The 18,470-nt window shown below is 41.2% G+C and overlaps 1 protein-coding gene across 1 annotated transcript in view; it reads right to left on the bottom strand.

Annotated features, from left to right (window-relative positions):
- Window positions 1-18,470, bottom strand: part of sntg1 (syntrophin, gamma 1) — a 159,581-nt gene that overhangs the window by 78,189 nt on the left and 62,922 nt on the right. The window contains 1 exon segment of the mRNA XM_049010264.1: window positions 6,157-6,211. Coding sequence (XP_048866221.1) covers window positions 6,157-6,183 — 27 coding nt within the window. The 5' untranslated portion in view covers window positions 6,184-6,211.

The raw sequence follows: 18,470 nt of genomic DNA, 5'->3' as shown, positions 1-18,470 counted from the left end.
AGGAGCCTTAGCTCCTGAGACCCAGGTCATATGGTGACCTCTTTAAAATATAACACACATCTTCTTTTTTCCTCTCAAATATTTAAAAATTTATGCACAAATTAATCTGTTTAACAGATTTCCCATTGTGATTGTGTCCAAAAATATGTGTCGTCAGCCCCTGGTAGTCTTTAAATAACAGTCACTCTACAATTTCATTAATTCATTGCCCTTTTTTAAGATAATGTTGCTCATTTTTCATTTTACTTTGCATATTTACCTAACAGAGGTGGAAAGTTAAGGTCCGGAAATAAAAATTTCTAATCAAGATCAAATCAATTCAAACAGCCAGTCGGGGTTAAAGACTCAACTGGTTGGTTAAAACAAAATCATTGTCTGCATGTTAACTTTGGCTCTGAACTGTCCACTTCTGCATGATTTAATTTAATCGGAAAAAATGAATTCAGCAGTTAGGAAATGAGATGCAGACTGACAGAGATGTAAATAAGGACCTAGAAAAAAATGCAAACTAGTAGTAACCACATAATTCTAAAACCAGACGTGTTCTGCTGCTTCCTCTGATTGATAATGGATGCAAAGACTGAGCAATGAAAACACAAAAAAACAAACAACTGACCTCCCAATTAAATGAAGCCTGACGTTTCACTTAAAGCACCGATAACCAGAATAAAGCTTATTTTGGGCAGTAGACCCCACGGACTGGAAAAGACCAAAATGCTTGGAAGTGAATGGAGAAAGGAGGAGAACCAGCAACAAGATGGATGGATTCAAGTATAATTAAAGGTGAACTTTTCCTAAAACCCTCTAATATTGTTCAGAATGATTGTGGGAGTTAAATGACCCACTTCGAAGGGTTCCTGTTGGGGCTGTTCATGATCAAGCTATACAGAAGAAGTGCTTCTACCTTTGATCATGATTTACCCCAAACTGTCCCAAACAGGCCACTGTAACTGGCTGAAATTTGGTAAGGGTACAAAGGCTTGTTTGGCTGAGGAGTTCAGCAACCTACCATATGAGCAGCACACAAATTCCTTATAAAAAACAATAGAACACATTTGTCAAGAATATCCGGGATCCAAGGGAGGATATGAGGAGAATGCAGTCCAGGAAAACACCCCTAGAGGTTACTGTCACTTCCTGATGGTCATCAGCGACTTACTCCCCACAGGGAGAAAGAAAAAAAAAAACACTCTGTGAAGACTAGAGGCGGAAGAGTTGGCTGTCCTAGCTAGTTTGCACTAAGGCGGGAATTTTGACGTTATGCCAACAACAAACAGTGAAAGTACAGTATATTAAAAATCTAACAAATCTTCGCCATAGAAACGATTACCCAAAAATGTAATGCCGGTATATTAGTGCAGATGGATCTATAGTCCGACTATCTCTCAAAGTATTTCTCATATCCTTGAGCCATCAGGCGCTGAGAGACCTTCCTCAATAGAAATAAATGCTCCGAGCCAAAAAGTTTCAGTAAATGACCTTAAAGCCCCTTTCTGTGGTCTGTAACAAATCTTTTCATAAAGGGATTGGCAACGTCTAGCATAAGCTCACTAATAAGCTAACTAAATTACATAATTACGAGCTGCTTAGCTGACACATTAATCCGTGGTGATTTAAATATGCTACCATTTCTCCATTTTTATGTAGCTAAATATTTCACATCAAGTCACCAAAAGGTATTTTTGATGGGAATTCTAGCTTAAGACCATGTGGGCAAATGTCCATTTCCATTCTGTGAGCTTTATTTTCAAACAAACAACAAATAGATAGATAGATAGATAGATAGATAGATAGATAGATAGATAGATAGATAGATAGATAGATTATCTAATAAGTACATTCCAGTATTCAGGTTTCCATAATCGGAAGATTGAAATTAAGAAACACCACAGATAGCACATCCTGTTGTACTATTGTTCAGGCAGTGAAAAAAAATCAGACATCCACTCCATTGCACAATTCTAGTGTCAGCATTTAATATCTTCACTGCAACCTCTGCTGAAGCTGATCTGCAGCTAACTTTAAGTAGCCGCCATGTCAGACTGCCCTATGGGTTTCCCCCCTCATCGTATCAGCCTGCCACAGGATAAGCATATGAATCTCTCTGGGAGTTACTGGCTTCTGATGTGGAGCCCGGAGATTGCCATAGCAACCTCAACACATTCTCGCATGTTTGTCAGCAGCTTTAAGCCGCGATGGAATCTACGTCTGGACAGCATGACTGAGAATCTGCCTGGAGGTGAAATCGTGAGCTTCACTCACAAATGCATCACAATCAGCAAGAAAATAACATAAAAGTCAGCCTTGGGTCTCGCCAGCAGAAGGTTCTGGTGAAGCACGGCATTATATTTTCATGAAAAAAAAGTTGTTTTTCCAAACTCTTTACTTTCCTCTGAAAACCCTCCGCGCTCAATCAAAGGGGGCAGATCCTGGTTTGTCATGCCAACATTTGACTGAAAGATACTACAACTGCATCCTCAGAGATTTTATACACATTGAAAAAGCTACAAAATACAATAGACATAGTCAAAAGTCATCATCAGATAGCAAACCAGGACTGAAAGGGATTCTGTTCATCAGTCACATTCAATATATGCAGTTTTCTCTTCCTTAATCTGGTAAAATCCGGCTTAATCTATTACGGAAAAAAATATATATTTATCTAATGTTAAAGTTGCAAATTCATATGTATTAAACACCTCTTTTAATAATAGGCATTTAGGGAAACAACCAGTCAAGATGAATCACAATGGCCATGACACAGACCACAATAATGGATTTGGATTTAAGTATGGAGTTGGCATGGTGGTGCAGTGGTTAGCACTGTTGCCTCACACCTGTGTGAACACCCCCGGTTTATATGGTGGTATGGACTAGAAAAGCCAGCAGAGTAAACTTTGCATCTCTAAATGGTGCTAATGGAAACCATTACACTGTTTCTTTGTGGGTAATTAAGCTAATCACTGGTCAGAGCTCAAGCTCATTGTGTGGAGACTAATCATCAATGAAATAAATGCAGCTTTAAGAAACACTGCATATTTATCAACCATGCAGTCTGTAGGCCCTGTACGCGCTTAAGATTTATGCAGTATAATCTTCATCCCTCCATTCATCCATCTTCTAACCTCTTATCCCCGTCAACATATACTGTCAATGTATATCATAGAATAGCAATATATTGTGGCCTTTAGGAGGACATATTCCTCTTAGCATCCATCCATCCATCCATTTTCCAAACCGCTTTTCCTATTGGGTCGCGGGGGGTCCGGAGCCTATCAATGGGCACGAGGCAGGGAACAACCCAGAATGGGGGGCCAGCCCATCACAGGGCACACTCACACGCTCCTACGGGCAATTTAGCAAGTCAAATTAGTCCTCAGCATGTTTTTGGACTGCGGGGGGAAACCGGAGTACCCGGAGGAAACCCCACAACGACATGGGGAGAACATGCAAACTCCACACACATGTAACCCAGGCGGAGACTCGAACCCGGGTCCCAGAGGTGTGAGGCGACAATGCTCACCACTGCACCACCATGCCACCCCTTTTCTTACCATTTAATATTAATATCTGATGAAGTTGCTTCGTATATAAACGCATGTCTGGAAATATTTAACCTTGAACTGAGTCTTTTCCACAAATTGCTTAATGAAAACACATTATTGCAGTTTCCTTATTGGTTCATTACAGTCAATGAAGCATTTTGAAATAACACCTATAATCATGCTTTAGTTAAAGATATGATTTCTATGAAATGTTAGAGTAAAAAAACGTTCCTAAGAAGAAAGTGGTCTTGGGATTTCCGTGCACATGGCCTTTGAAATTGTGAATCATGCAACATTCCACATTGTTTCTTTGTTTTAGAATTGGGAATAGAAGCAAAGTAACATGTCAGTACGAGAAAATACTTCCTGGGATACAGTAGCAAGATTTTGCTAGATATTATGGGACAGAAAATGTTATTGTAATAAGTATTGTCTCACACTTCCCACACATTTCAATGAACGCGATGTTACGAATTAAAAACTTGTTCCTTCTGGCTACGGAAAAACAGGCAACAAAACTTGTTTATATAAATAGATATGATGTGTAGTTGTGCTGAACAGAGCTGAACAGAATACTGTGTGGCGAAAATTACAAACAATTCATCCATCTTTCATAGCTACTTATACAGCAGAGGGTTGTGATAAGCACAGGGCTACCCAGCCTTGCTCCTGGAGATCTTCCACCTTGTAGAGCTTAGGTACAGCCACAATTTAACACACCTTATACAGATAAGCAGGTCCTTCAGTAGAGTCTCTGTATTAGAGGCAACTTAGCTTCAACATAGATGCTACAGAAGAATCTGATCATGTGCTAAATTAGTGCTAAGCTCTGCAGGGTGGCAGATCTCCAGGAGCAAGGTTGGGTCGCCCCAGAGCCTGTTTCACAAAGCAGTATTTCTTGTTTGACTGGATAATTTGTCGGATTTAAGGAAGTCTGGGCTAAATGGATTTTATCTTCATTAACTTACAGTACATTTAGCCCAGATTACCTTAAATCTGACAAGTTATCTAGCTAAGTAAGAAATCCTGCTTCGTGAAACAGGCCCCTGCTCAGGAGCATATTTGGGGAGGCACTGGACAAGATGAAACCCGAGCAGGATGTCAGCCCACCGAACCCGCATGCCTTTGAACTGTCGGGGGTTGTCAGAGAGACCAGGGGAGCACGGCCAGGAAACACAAACACCAGGGTTACACTTTCAGACTCTCATGCTCAAACCAGAAATCTTACGGCGAATCTATATTATTCCATTATAACCCTAAAATTAGCTACATCAAAAGCCTCGGGGTATTTTGAAAAAGCCTACAGACTGTTTACCACTTAATAAATTCGTTACATACCTGTAAATGCATGTGCATGTGTGTGAAGACTTATGAAAATCTCATTCCAGCAAGCCGGCCAAAACTGGCAACCCTGAAACGCTTATACTGTACGCAACACAATGCTCCACCACACCACCTTTCTAACATATTTAATGACATGAAAGGACTATACCACTAAACAGATGTCATCATCTCAGTGAAAAACAACCAGGGAAATTCCCCTATAAAACTGCAGGAGGCCAGACTGAAAATGACATTTCATGGGCTGCGAATGATTGCTGATGTGTCATGCTTTTAAATGCCCCTTCGTATATTTCCCGAAAGCGACATTTGCAAATACGTAAGTGCATCCATCAGACATACAAATAGTTCTTTAACGAAGAACCATTTGACTTTTGACTATGGCAGTTCTGAGCTCCTTTCTAATTTACTACGACTTTTTATGATACTGCTATGCGGAAAGCTTGGCATGACGGCATTGCGACGCTTCACTTTCCTGAATTCAGCTCTTAGGAAGCGCACACTGTATGCTTTATATACGCCATAGAACCTCGACTGAATGAGCGATCCGTTTAATTGTCTAATTTGCGTCGAGGGCTGCACATCTGTGTTTGCTCGGCCCAGCGCTGAATGCTCAGCACCGATGAAACCAGCTGCTGTCCGTTTACACACCAATGGGCTGCGCTTTCCGAGCAGCCGGTCTGAGACACACAGGAGAGACTTTAAACAGTAGACCATCTCCCCAGCTTCTACATAGCCATCTTACTCTTGAGCATTGTAGATTCTACTTCTTTGCTTAGTTAATTGTTGCTATGATATCTTTTCAGGTCTGTACCTTGCAGTCAGTTAATTTTGCTTAAAGGGCTGAATGAAACGTATTTACTTTTGTGTAACAACATCCTCTGCTGTCTTGAATCTGTTAGATGTGGCTTCACCGCTCTACCCTGTGGGATTCTCACAGTCACTATAAATCAAGCCAACACCGATCGAAATGAACGGGAATTCACTGAGAAAATTAAAAATCGGAAATGTCAAACCGGGAATATGCATTTCAGCTGTTCATTCACCGTGGATATTGAACGAAGGATAAATGTGATCTAGTTCTGTCGGCGTGAGCCGGGATAAATGCTTACATTAATTTGAACGTAAGGCCTCATTAAAAATCCCAAGCATCTCAAAGTCACTGAGGACGGAAACCAAATAGAGCAGGAGATACAATCACATCAGCAGCTGACTCAGGCACACATACCACAGTACGGCTGAGAGGCTGGTATTTAAGCACGTATCGTACCTCCTCAGTGGAAGTCTTGAAATCCATGTGCTATGCCACAGTGGGAACAGCTGTCCTGGAGTAGAGAGAAAAGCAGCAGTTTAAATAAACCAGCCCCAATCCCATACATATTCATGCAAGCATATTGATATAATTACTTTCTATAAAAGGGGACATTTATGCACAGTTGATCAAATACTGTTACATTAAAAATTCTCACTCATGGTATATATGGCATAATAAAGTTAGTTTACAAAAGCTATTTATAGCATATTCCTTTAAATTGTCATGTAGCATTTAACATCAAGCTGCCATATGAAAAGGACCAAATAAATTCGATATTAAATGTAGTTTAATATTGTGTTGCAATCAGTATAGCAAATTATTTCATAGGCTTAATTTCTTTTTTTTTTTTAATTATCTCCAACTTTTGCCTCATGAGTCTGTACTGATCTTCTATATCACTGGAATTCCCCCTGTCCTGATGGCCACTGAATAAGTTACTAGTAGAAACCCAAGAACTGGACGTTGGAAATGGTCAAGCTGGAGACAGGAGGTGCGGATGAGATCATTTGGGGGCGGGGGTGGAGGTGGACTCAGAATTACACTGTATTTATATGTGGGAACAAGCAAAAAAAAAAAGTCTGGCTTTCATTAGCTGTTGCTCACATCATACTGTATTGTCAAGGTAAACAATGGAGCTACACTCATTCTGCCTGTAAGAGGCCTGGTGCAGCGTATGTCACGACACGCTTAGCGATGCATGAAAAGACAATCACCTGTGATGCTCCCTTTAAAGCAGATTTTTAGTTTACGCTAAATCTTACATTATCTTCTGATTATATTTATCTGTATCATCCTACAGTATATGTGCTGTGCGTGTGCCTGCTATCCATCACTGTAATGCAAGCAGAGATTGTTCCTTTGTCAGTTTTCATTACTCTCCTATACTGTGCTCCTTCCTCTGATTGCAAAGAGGAGCCGGGATTTCCCAGCCGCTCGTCTCTCTGAACCAGCCAGTAGCTCACCTGTCATAATACATTATGACACTGCACATGCACTCGATTTCTATAGAAGCGCTTTAACTTGGTTACCACTTTAGGACTGGGACCGGAACCACAATCCCAAGACATTGCACCATCTGCTCGTCTCATTTTATTTCGATTTTTAATAACCAAGTTATTTATAAAATGCACATTTGAATGGGCTTCAGTTTTAATTGTAACGTCCCATAGAAAATAACCTGGCAGAAAAAAAGAAATTTGGCGAAAATTGCCTGAGACATACAACCAGGTATGTTATTTCATTTACATCTCTGAAGTGTAAAGAGAAATGAAAGTGCATCCTCATAGCTAAACTGGTGTCCTGTGTTATTTCAAAGTCTGATTGTGACATATCTTGTGGCTTTTAATATTTATGACAGCGATCACTGCAGAGCGACCTTGGGAGAGCCAGGAGACTTTCAGCAGCAGGTGGGCTTTTCACAGCAGACTTGTAGCTCTACTGCTCGCTTTCTCTCTCTCTCTCTCTCTACCTCTCTCTCTATCTCTCTCTTTCTCTCTCTCTCTCACACACACACACACACACACACAGGCATCTCTTACATACATACATGCAAAAGTGTGGGCAGTAGTGGTTTAATGGTTAGGGAAGCACACTTATAGTTGAAAGATTGCAGGTTCGAGTCCCCGACCAGCAAGGCACCACTGAGGTACCCTGAGCAGGGTACCGCCCCCAAGCACTGCTTCCTGGGTGCTGATTTAGCTGCCCCCTGCTACTGTATGTCACACTGTCACATATGGGTTAAATGCAGAGGACACATTTTGCTGTGGTGTGTCACCACTGATAACTAAAATTTTACAAAAAAAAAAAAAAAAAGAATTCACACACACAGGTTTCAAGTTATATCTTTGTGGGGACTCTCCATTCATTTCTATGGGGAAAACTCTAATCCCAACATGATGACCTTAATCCCTACCCAGCCCGATCCTTAACCATAAGTAGTCAAACAAAAGGACAGATTTTTGGCATCTTTGTTCTTTTGATTGCAGTCACAGATCATTGTGGGGACCTGAAAAATTGTCTCCACAACATGAAAATAACAGGGTTTTATCACATTGCAGGGCAACATTTGGTCCCCACAATGTAATATAGACATAATACACACATAAACATGTAAACATGGACATAGGGAGCTAACAGTGTCTGTCTAAAGTGGAGATCAGTCCCATAACCACTTTTTCAGTACAGGGTCACTGTTAACCTGAATTCCATACCATAATGCTAAAGATAGATAGATAGATAGATACATAGATAGATAGATAGATAGATAGATAGATAGATAGATAGATAGATAGATATAAAATACAAACTAATTTCGCTTTAATATACAGATTAACAGTTGATCACATACTTTCCAATTTGTCTGGTGTCTGTATACCCAAAAAATTATACACTCACAGATCACTGTATTTTAGATCCCTGACTAGCAGTCATTTTCAAAGCTACAGTATATATATTATACTGAGCAGATCTAAAAGCCCTGACTCAGAATCTAATGGGTCTGCCTAGTCTGTATGCATGAAAGGGAAGCACCCTGCATATAACCACCGAGGCAAGTTTAGGTCACCAGTTAGGGCCCAATAACGTTTTAGGATACAAGATGTCATTCTGCAACAAAATGTTTAAAAAGGGGCGACCTTGGAAGACGCTTCTAATGAAAAGCACTTTTAAAATGAGTTTGCAGATGGCACCTCTCCAGCGTCGGCCTCCAAGCTCTCCGGCTGAAAGAAAATACCCAGCACCGCTGCTGGCAAGTGGCACGGACATTAACTGCGCCAGGAATTAGAGGAGGTTCCTGGGTCGCGGGGGCCAGCGTCTATCGCCTCGCGAGGCACACCACGGCCCCTTCACGCGGCCCCGTCCGTAGCGGGGCCCGATTACACTTCAGACCGCTGCGCAGTTCGGGGGGGGGGGGGGGGGGCAGTCACATCTCACATGGAATTTGTCAAAGCCAAGAGAATAACACCCAGCCTTTCAACAGCCTCATTATCTAAAGGTAAACAACTGCTCATTGTCACCACAAAAGTGAACACAACAGGTTTTATTCACGGATTAGAACATATACAAAGATCAACAGCCAGACTGAGCCATCGGTTTGTTCCCCAGTCTGGATATTTACATCCTATCCCATGAATCTGCCATTCACTGTGGAAATGAACTGACAATCTCTTTACGATTCCTCGTAGTCTGACAAAGAGCAAGACATAGGACTCTGCTCTGCAGAATAGTGAGGGCTGTTATTTTGATTGGTTGTTGTTGATAGTCCTGTTTTCCAAAGAGGGAAGGAGTGGCGATAGACGTCCATTTGACATTTCTAAATGCTAAATGAATTTGACATTTAATGCCTTCGACTCTTCATGCGCTCCATATGTGATCCCAGTGACTTTTACATGGTTCATCTCACAAAGCGGCCCAAGCATTCCATTTCAGAAAGTTGTGCCCCCATTTTATTATACTAAGTGACAAAATTACTGTACAATCATCCTTATCGATGAAAATTATACCGTCTGTGAGACCATTTCAATTACAGAGCAAAATAATTTACACCGTGTTTTGGGACATTGAAAATGAAAATGAAAGTATCTGTTTACAGCTGTTTTCCATGCAGTCAATGTTTTGTCATTAAAAACACACATAAATCAATTGCCATTTGAATTGCCAATTTGAGGAAAATACTTAGCTTTAAATTATCAGAAAATTACACTTTGAAATGGGATATATGCAATTTAAGCGAGATTTGGAATTACTCAACCAGATCCACTGTGCAAGATGTTGTTTAAATTCAATGCTGTCTGTAAAGGGACACACTAGAACTGGTTTTTCAGTCACAGGCAAGAGGAGTTTTCGAAAAGAGATTGTATATTCAAGTCTTAATAATGTTTTTGGACGTGACTTTAATTCGCAGCAGGGGCGGTACAAATGTGTTTCCACGATCATGAACACATTGCTTTTCTGTGCTATAAAGATTCCCCTCATTTTATCCAGTCAGCGCCTGCGTTTTTCCACTTCATTAGTTATAAGCGGCCCATGTCTCTCTTAGCAGAGAGCCCTGGACGCAGAAGCATCAGCAGACGACTCAGGTGCTCCCACTAGGTCAAACGTAGCGCTACCGTGGGACGCTGTACCTGAAGCTGACAGCACTTCAAAGAGACACCAGGAAGCGTCGCCTATTTTTGCTTCAGCAAGCAGAAAACCACATTAAAAAATCCAGCACTCATGCAGAATGGAGCATGTCCCTAAGATTTAGAAATCATAGGAAGTCGGTGTGTGTTTTCTGCAGCTCTGGGTTGTTAACCATCCGGTAAGCTGCATTCCGGCTTTTAGAATTTCCCCTCAACATGTGCGCTAACAGCTGGCATGAGACTCAATGGATAACACTGTTGCTTCCCACCTCTGTGACTGAGGATTGAAATCGTGTCTCCGCTCAGTATGTGTGTGGCTTGTTCTCCCTACATCGTGCGGATTTCCTTCTATCGGTGAAGATCAATAACAAGTCAAAAAATGAAGCTATAATTTGCATGCATATGTTATTTTTCCATAAATATAACACTAAGCCTGAGGAATGCATCATTTAGTATGAATCATCTCGTAATTTTTCACCGTTACTTAATGGAGTGAAGTCAAAACCCATATGATGGGCTGGCCCTTAATCCATCCATCCATCCATCCATCCATTTGTTCATCAAGGGTCAGCAACATGGATGTCCCTGGTGCTTGCCACTTGGTTATACTAAATATTAATATTATTATCAATATCTCTCAATATTTCCACCTCATCTGTCCAGCATGGTGGAGACGGTGTTACAGCTTGTAAATTGCCATCAGAGGAAGCAGCTTTCTCGTGGGCATCGACGATGTCACTGCTGATGGCCAAGGCGGATGTGTCTGCTCACATGAACGTTGTCGCATCTGTACTCACTGGACGACACTTTATCATTCAGCAGGATAGCGATCCTAAGAATCCAATGCAACAGAAGCAGTTTTAGGGCTAAATAGCGGAGTTATTTTAACTGGCAGTCAACCATCTGACCTTAATCAACACTGACCTGGCAGTCAACCATCTGACCTGCGTGCGCATTTCACATGTTGAACACAAAACCAAACTCAAAATATTAAGCATCTGTCGAAATCATAGGGTTTCAGATTCCACACAGTTGCGCACTAGTATAGGATTTACAACGAAATATCAACTATAATAACTTAATTCCAGCTTATGCCAATTGGTCCAATTACTTTTAGCTCTCTACAACATGGGGACTATAAATAAAAATGGATGTCATACCTACACTGTTTACCTGTTACACTGTTTTCAAAATAAAAATGAAAGCCAGAATTAACAGCCTGTACTGAATCATTAAAACATGTTTTTTTCCCCCAAAAAAACATACAGATTTTTTTCATGTAGTATATATTTACAGCTGTACTTGTTTTCTTCTCAGCCGAGTTCTCAGCTTCAGTGACATTTTCACCTTAACATTAAAATTCAAAATCAAAGACTCCCCCAAATATATGAGTCCGTCATCGACTTGGGTAAAATATGCCTTATCTACTCAGATTTCTTTCTTGCAAACTGTACTGGTAATAAACAATGCGCTCTTCACTGTAAATGGAGCACTTTGCTGCAGCGAGGAGGAGAGTAGGCAGTTCCACATAATGATACTGCTCTCCATAAATGCTGTGCTCATGGACATCTCAACATTAAAAAGACGTTCAGAGGCTGGGGATGATGCATGGTACAGCCAGGGACAGAGGCAAGTCACTGATGCATGCTGGGAATTCTGCACTGAAAAGTCATTGCATGGAACAGTACTGTTATATCCACAATCCGTTGTTTTTTCCACAGCTGGATGTATTCGATAAACTACCAAATATATACTACATCAAAATGCAACATCCGGCAGAACAGTGTGCCCATTGTGAGTGTAACGTGCCATGTGTACATGATTTGTAAAAATAGTCCGTAACGTTTTACATGAAGTGCACCTCCATAATGCATTCATTACGCATTAATAGAACATTCAGTGCACCTTCATAATGCATTCATAGAACATTCATAAACAACATGCAAGTACACCTTAACATCCTAATATACCTTAATGTTATTAATGTATTTTACAGCTGTCACGGGATGTTAGGATGTTAAGGTATACATACATGATGTTTTATGAATAGTTAATTAATACATTATGACGTTTATTCATAGCGTTTTATGAATGTATTGTGAAGGTGCAGTTAATGTAAAACGTTACTAAATAGTTACGATTACAGTAATATCTGATTATGGTACCCTCGTATTTCACTACGATTTTACCTTGTTCACGTTGTCAGGCTGTACTTTAAAGAATTCCTGTTCTGCTTAAAATAAATCATTAGCTGGTCACCAACAATTTAAAAGTCACACGCACACACAAGTACACAGTCACCCATGACATGCACTGTAATGGGAGACAGACTGAATGTATAGCATTGAATTATACCAGAGCATTCACTGGGAAGGTCTCGACATGTATCACTATTGGGCCGTTACTGTGAGTTTTCGCAGAGAGCATAAGTCAGCACAGGCTCCAGTGAATTCTCTCATTAATTGTTTGAGGGATATTTAATTAAAAATGGACTGTTTGACTTTGTAGGAATAACCCATATCTTATGCAAAAACTGCATGCTAGTACGAAAAAATATAGACAGTTTCAGATATCATTCTTGATATTAACAATGGGGTTCAGCCATTATGGTGAAAATGCAGATGAATTGTTTAGTTTTAGAAATAAGATAATAGCATTAATTGACTTTACATTAGACTGTTCACGTTTGTCTTGGTATTATACAGTATTATACAGGACTGCTGAAATGCTGCAGATAAAGTACAAAATAAAGTTTCATAATTTTGGTGTCTTAAAAGACTTGGGAACAATGTTGTCTTTGTCTTCTACAGGAAAAAGGACACTTATACTAAGTCATCTTCAAGAACCTATCCTTGCTACTGCAATTATCCTTCTTCGTGTTGCTGTTATAAAATGGCAGTTGCTGTGAATACTTCTGCCATATACAAAATAAACGTTCACATCATCACAGGTGAACTGCCTGGACAAAGCACATTTAAAAGCAAACATTTTCCATTCCTCTGGCACAGAAATGCGTCTTCCTTGTCACATTCAGCACTCCCATTATGAATTTACCACTTCAGGCAGCATCGCACATGAAAATACATTGGTACAAGACTATGAAATATTAATAAAAACCTTTTTGTACTGCAAATGTTAAGATAGACTACCTGTGCAGCCCTTGTGGTTAACTGTAAGCACTGTAATGCACAGTGAGTACACGAAACGTTAACGACACTGCCGTAATATTGCACCGGCATCCTGTTTTGCCCTCAGAACAGCTCAATTTTGTCAGACTCAGCAAGGTGTTGAAAGTGCCCCACAGGGATTCGGACCCCGGTGCTTCCAACAGCCGTGTGCATTTGGCTGGCAGTGGAATTTCATCTCACACCACAGATGTTCATTGGGATTATGATCTGGTGACTGTCCAGGCCAATTCATTAAGAAGCATTCATTATCATGCTAGTGGAGCCATTTCTGGACTTTCTTAGCCTTATGACACAGGACATTGCCCTGTTGAAAAAATAAATGTACGAATGGATACAGTTCTGCCATAAAGGGATGCATCTGCCAGGCACCGATTTTATGCTCCTTTGACATTTAAAGTTTGCTGTGCTTTCATTAATGTGTGCACCAGTGGTTTCATCCAAACCCTAATTCCCGCATCAGTTTGCAACCATGCAATAAGATACACTGGATATTTTAGGGAAGCAGTGTTGTACCAGACTTCCAGTAGATTAACTGAAGACTATCTGCCTCATTTCACCTCTGTCAGCAATGAACTGTTTTTGACCACTGACCAGTCATGGGCCTAATGCCTTTTGGATGGTAGACATTATAGATACAAATATAACGCTTTGATATTGAAAAATCCAGTTCCAATCAAAGACGTTTCTTTTCTAGCCCATATCCCTCACACTCAATCCATGCATCAATTGTCTCAAGCCTTAAAATCATTCTTTAATCTCCCCTTCATTTGCACTGCATTCAAAGGTTAAAAACTAGATATTTAATAGGAGAGATAAAAAATTCAGGAAGGAAAGAATAGGCATATCTAAGACATGCTTTGTGCACTCACAGAATATTGAAAATTGCTTTTTAAAATATGCTATATAAGACACGGAGGGAGAATTATCCAGTCAGTGGTAATTACCTTTGCGCCCTGTACTGAGACATGCATCTCCAGCTTATTAACACTTCACTGAGACGCAAGACGCATTAACATGCTTAATGGATATTAAAGTTTGCTGAAACCAGCATTGCCTGAAAATGCATAACCATCATGAAAACAGCGTTAATATTGATCAAAGGTCTATTTCGTCTATTTTTGTCTAGCTAAAGACAAAAAAAGAGTAAATTTTCTAATTTTGGCAGAGATCTTACCCAGTTACATACCCCCGGCTATATTTTTGCAAGCATGATATAATTCATATCTTTCTCCGTATCTCAAGTGTCTTAGTTTGGTGCAGGTGTATGGAATACAAAGAAGCTGGCTACATAAAAATGACATGCTTTAAGAGTTTGCTGTAAACACAAATTTTACTGTGCACAATAAAAACTTGAAAACAGCAATAAGGCAACACATTCATGTGGAATACAGCAAACCTTGGTAATGTCCGATAGTAAAACAGATAAGCGGTAACAGTTTCTTTTTTATTGTTAGTGCTTGTTAAAAAGTTCCCTGGATATTCAGACACTGAGAGTGATTTGGAATTAAAACTTCAAAAACTGCACTACAGTACTGTATAATTACAATTATTACTTTATACAGCTGTATAAATGGCTGTGAAAGTTTCTTTATGCTTTCAAATGCAGACATGTACTAATAAATTCCAGCAATCCATTTTCCATATGCACATACCCAACAGAGGGCCATGGAACAGCTGGAGCTTGTCCGAGGAAATCATGGGACACAGCGGGGGCACCCTGAAGAGGACTCGGGCACCCTGAAGAGGACTCAGGCACTCTGAACGGGACTCAGGCACTCTGAACAGGACTCAGGCACTCTGAACGGGATTCGGGCACCCTGAATGAGACTCAGGCACTCTGAATGGGACTCAGGCACTCTCAACGGGACTCGGGCACCCTGAACAGGATTCGGGCACCCTGAACGGGATTCAGGCACCCTGAACAGGACTCAGGCACTCTGAACAGGACTCAGGCACCCTGAACAGGAATCAGGCACTCTGAATGGGACTCAGGCACCCTGAATGGGACTCTGGCACCCTGAATGGGAATCAGGCACTCTGAACGGGACTCAGGCACCCTGAATGGGACTCAGGCACCCTGAACAGGACTCAGGCACTCTGAACAGGACTCAGGCACTCTGAATGGGACTCAGGCACCCTGAACAGGAATCAGGCACCCTGAACAGGAATCAGGCACTCTGAATGGGACTCAGGCACCCTGAATGGGACTCTGGCACCCTGAACAGGAATCAGGCACCCTGAATGGGACTCAGGCACCCTGAATGGGACTCAGGCACCCTGAATGGGACTCTGGCACCCTGAACAGGAATCAGGCACTCTGAATGGGACTCAGGCACTCTCAACGGGACTCGGGCACCCTGAACAGGATTCGGGCACCCTGAACGGGATTCAGGCACTCTGAACAGGACTCAGGCACTCTGAACGGGACTCAGGCACTCTGAACGGGACTCGGGGGCCCTGAACGGGACTCAGGCACCCTGAACAGGAATCAGGCACTCTGAATGGGACTCAGGCACCCTGAATGGGACTCTGGCACCCTGAACAGGAATCAGGCACCCTGAATGGGACTCAGGCACCCTGAATGGGACTCAGGCACCCTGAACAGGAATCAGGCACTCTGAATGGGACTCAGGCACCCTGAATGGGACTCAGGCACCCTGAACAGGAATCAGGCACCCTGAATGGGACTCAGGCACCCTGAATGGGACTCAGGCACCCTGAACAGGAATCAGGCACCCTGAATGGGACTCAGGCACCCTGAACAGGAATCAGGCACCCTGAATGGGACTCAGGCACTCTGAATGGGACTCCGACACTCTGAATGGGACTTGGGCCCCCTGAACAGGACTCAGACACCCTGAATAAGACCAGTCTCCAATTGGACGTTCAATTAACCATCACCTGCAGCGAATTACTGACAAGAATTACCAGGGAACCACTGATACACTTTCTCTACACAATTATAATCTGCACTTTTGTCCATTATGCACACATACTGCAAACTCTCTGTATACATATTGCACTCTTGCACATATAGTGTTGACTTGGCTACTTAATAATAATTGCACTATATAAAGACTCTTTACAAAATATAGATTTAAAATAGTTGATGTAGATTATATTCAAACAGCATATATATATATATATATATATATATATATATATATATATATATATATATATATATATATATATATGCACACACACACACACACACACAGAATCACATTTATAATTATATCATTATCATAATTACTACTATTGTCATAATTAATTTCCAAATACATGCCACATGAATGCCTTCTTAAACATCGAATGCTCTTTGTAATGTCTTGTAAAAACACCACCAAGGCAAATTCCTTGCATGGTAGTATACTTGGCTAATAAAAAGAATTCTGAGTCTCTGATTCCGATGCCAGTCTGCTGCTGGGTATTTAGTCACACAAAGGACATTCGGAGATACTGGCTGACATGAGAGAAAGCGGGAATGTCTGGAAGAAAGGCATCTAATCGCTTGTGGAGAACATGCTAATTCCAAGAGCGGGAACCCTATCCATGAAAGCCCACAGCACTTGGTGTGTGGGTTGGGGACCTGTGTCCATGTCCTGAAGGTCATAGGTTTGAATCCTACAGCTGGCAGAGTAATCATATCACCACTGGACCATTAAGCAAGGCCCTTAACATCAACTGCTGCAGCGGTGCTGGTTGTTGGCTGACACTGTGCTCCATCTCCAAAAGTTGCTTTCCCCTGGCGAGCATGATGGGATACATGAACAGTATCCAATTTCCCCATAAGAGTGAATCAAGTGCTGCTATTCTACTCCACCCACTGAGCCACTGCACCATCCACGTCGCTAACGAAAAATGAATAACCAACTCCGACAGTGGTTTTATCTCCAGGGCATTTTTACAACGCAGGTCTGGTCATCTAGACATTGTTTCTTTGAGCACCTGATACCTTCCTTTCCATTTGTAATGTGCTGAATCCTTCTAGGTTTTACTGCAGATATGGTATGCTGTCATCCCTTCGTGATTTATTTTTCTGGGATTGTGTACATATGCTTTTTGCCTTGTGATGTGCCCTAACACGAGCGGCGTGCGACGGCAGGGTTCCCATAATAATCCATCAGACCGAGAGCCACTGACACACCTCCTAGGATACGTGCGAACAATACAATAGCTAATGCTATCCATTTAGCAGGCGTTGTGCCATACATCATAAAACATACTAGAGTCATGGGCTAGCTGCAAACTGAATTCTTATCTGCATGGAAGGTGTCTGAACTTAGTATTATTAAACTGCAGAGATAGCATTTGGGTGCCTGTGAGTTAAATAATTATAGCCTTAATTTCAATTCATTTAGCTTTTCAAAAATGAAAAAAAAACAAAAACATGAGGGTTATGTCATGGAGTAAGGCACTTGAAGAGATAGTAAATGGCTGTAATTATCTATATAAGCTTCGCTGACTAGCTCTAAGTAGAGTTTATAATGAAAACATACAGTATCTCTACATTGTTCTTAGTCGACTTAGCTGGATCTCAGAGGTGGGGAGCTCGGTTCACACGATTCGATTAAGCTCCTGGCTTTTCAGTTAGCTAAGAAACTTCTTATGGAACAGCTTTTAATTACTATGGTGTAGCCATAAAGGGAGGAAGTGAAAAGAAGGTCCATTCACCTTTCTCGACATGTTCATACTAGAACTCTGCTTTGTACACATGACTCTCTGTTTACCTTCTATTTTTCTTAATTCTGAAAAAAGGAGGGATGATCATTCACTTTCATTTTATTCATACATAACAATACAACAAAGATCCTTATTTCTTTTTTTTTTAGCTGCAGTTGTACCTCCCAAGGGGCGGCATGGTGGTGCAGTGGTTAGCACTGTATGGGGCGGCATGGTGGTGCAGTGGTTAGCACTGTATGGGGTGGCATGGTGGTGCAGTAGTTAGCACTGTATGGGG

This window comes from Brienomyrus brachyistius, chromosome 4 (genome assembly GCF_023856365.1).
Source record: "Brienomyrus brachyistius isolate T26 chromosome 4, BBRACH_0.4, whole genome shotgun sequence".
Lineage (NCBI taxonomy): Eukaryota > Metazoa > Chordata > Actinopteri > Osteoglossiformes > Mormyridae > Brienomyrus > Brienomyrus brachyistius.
The sequence above is the reverse complement of the archived record's forward strand: the minus strand, read 5'-3'. Positions and strand labels throughout refer to the sequence as shown.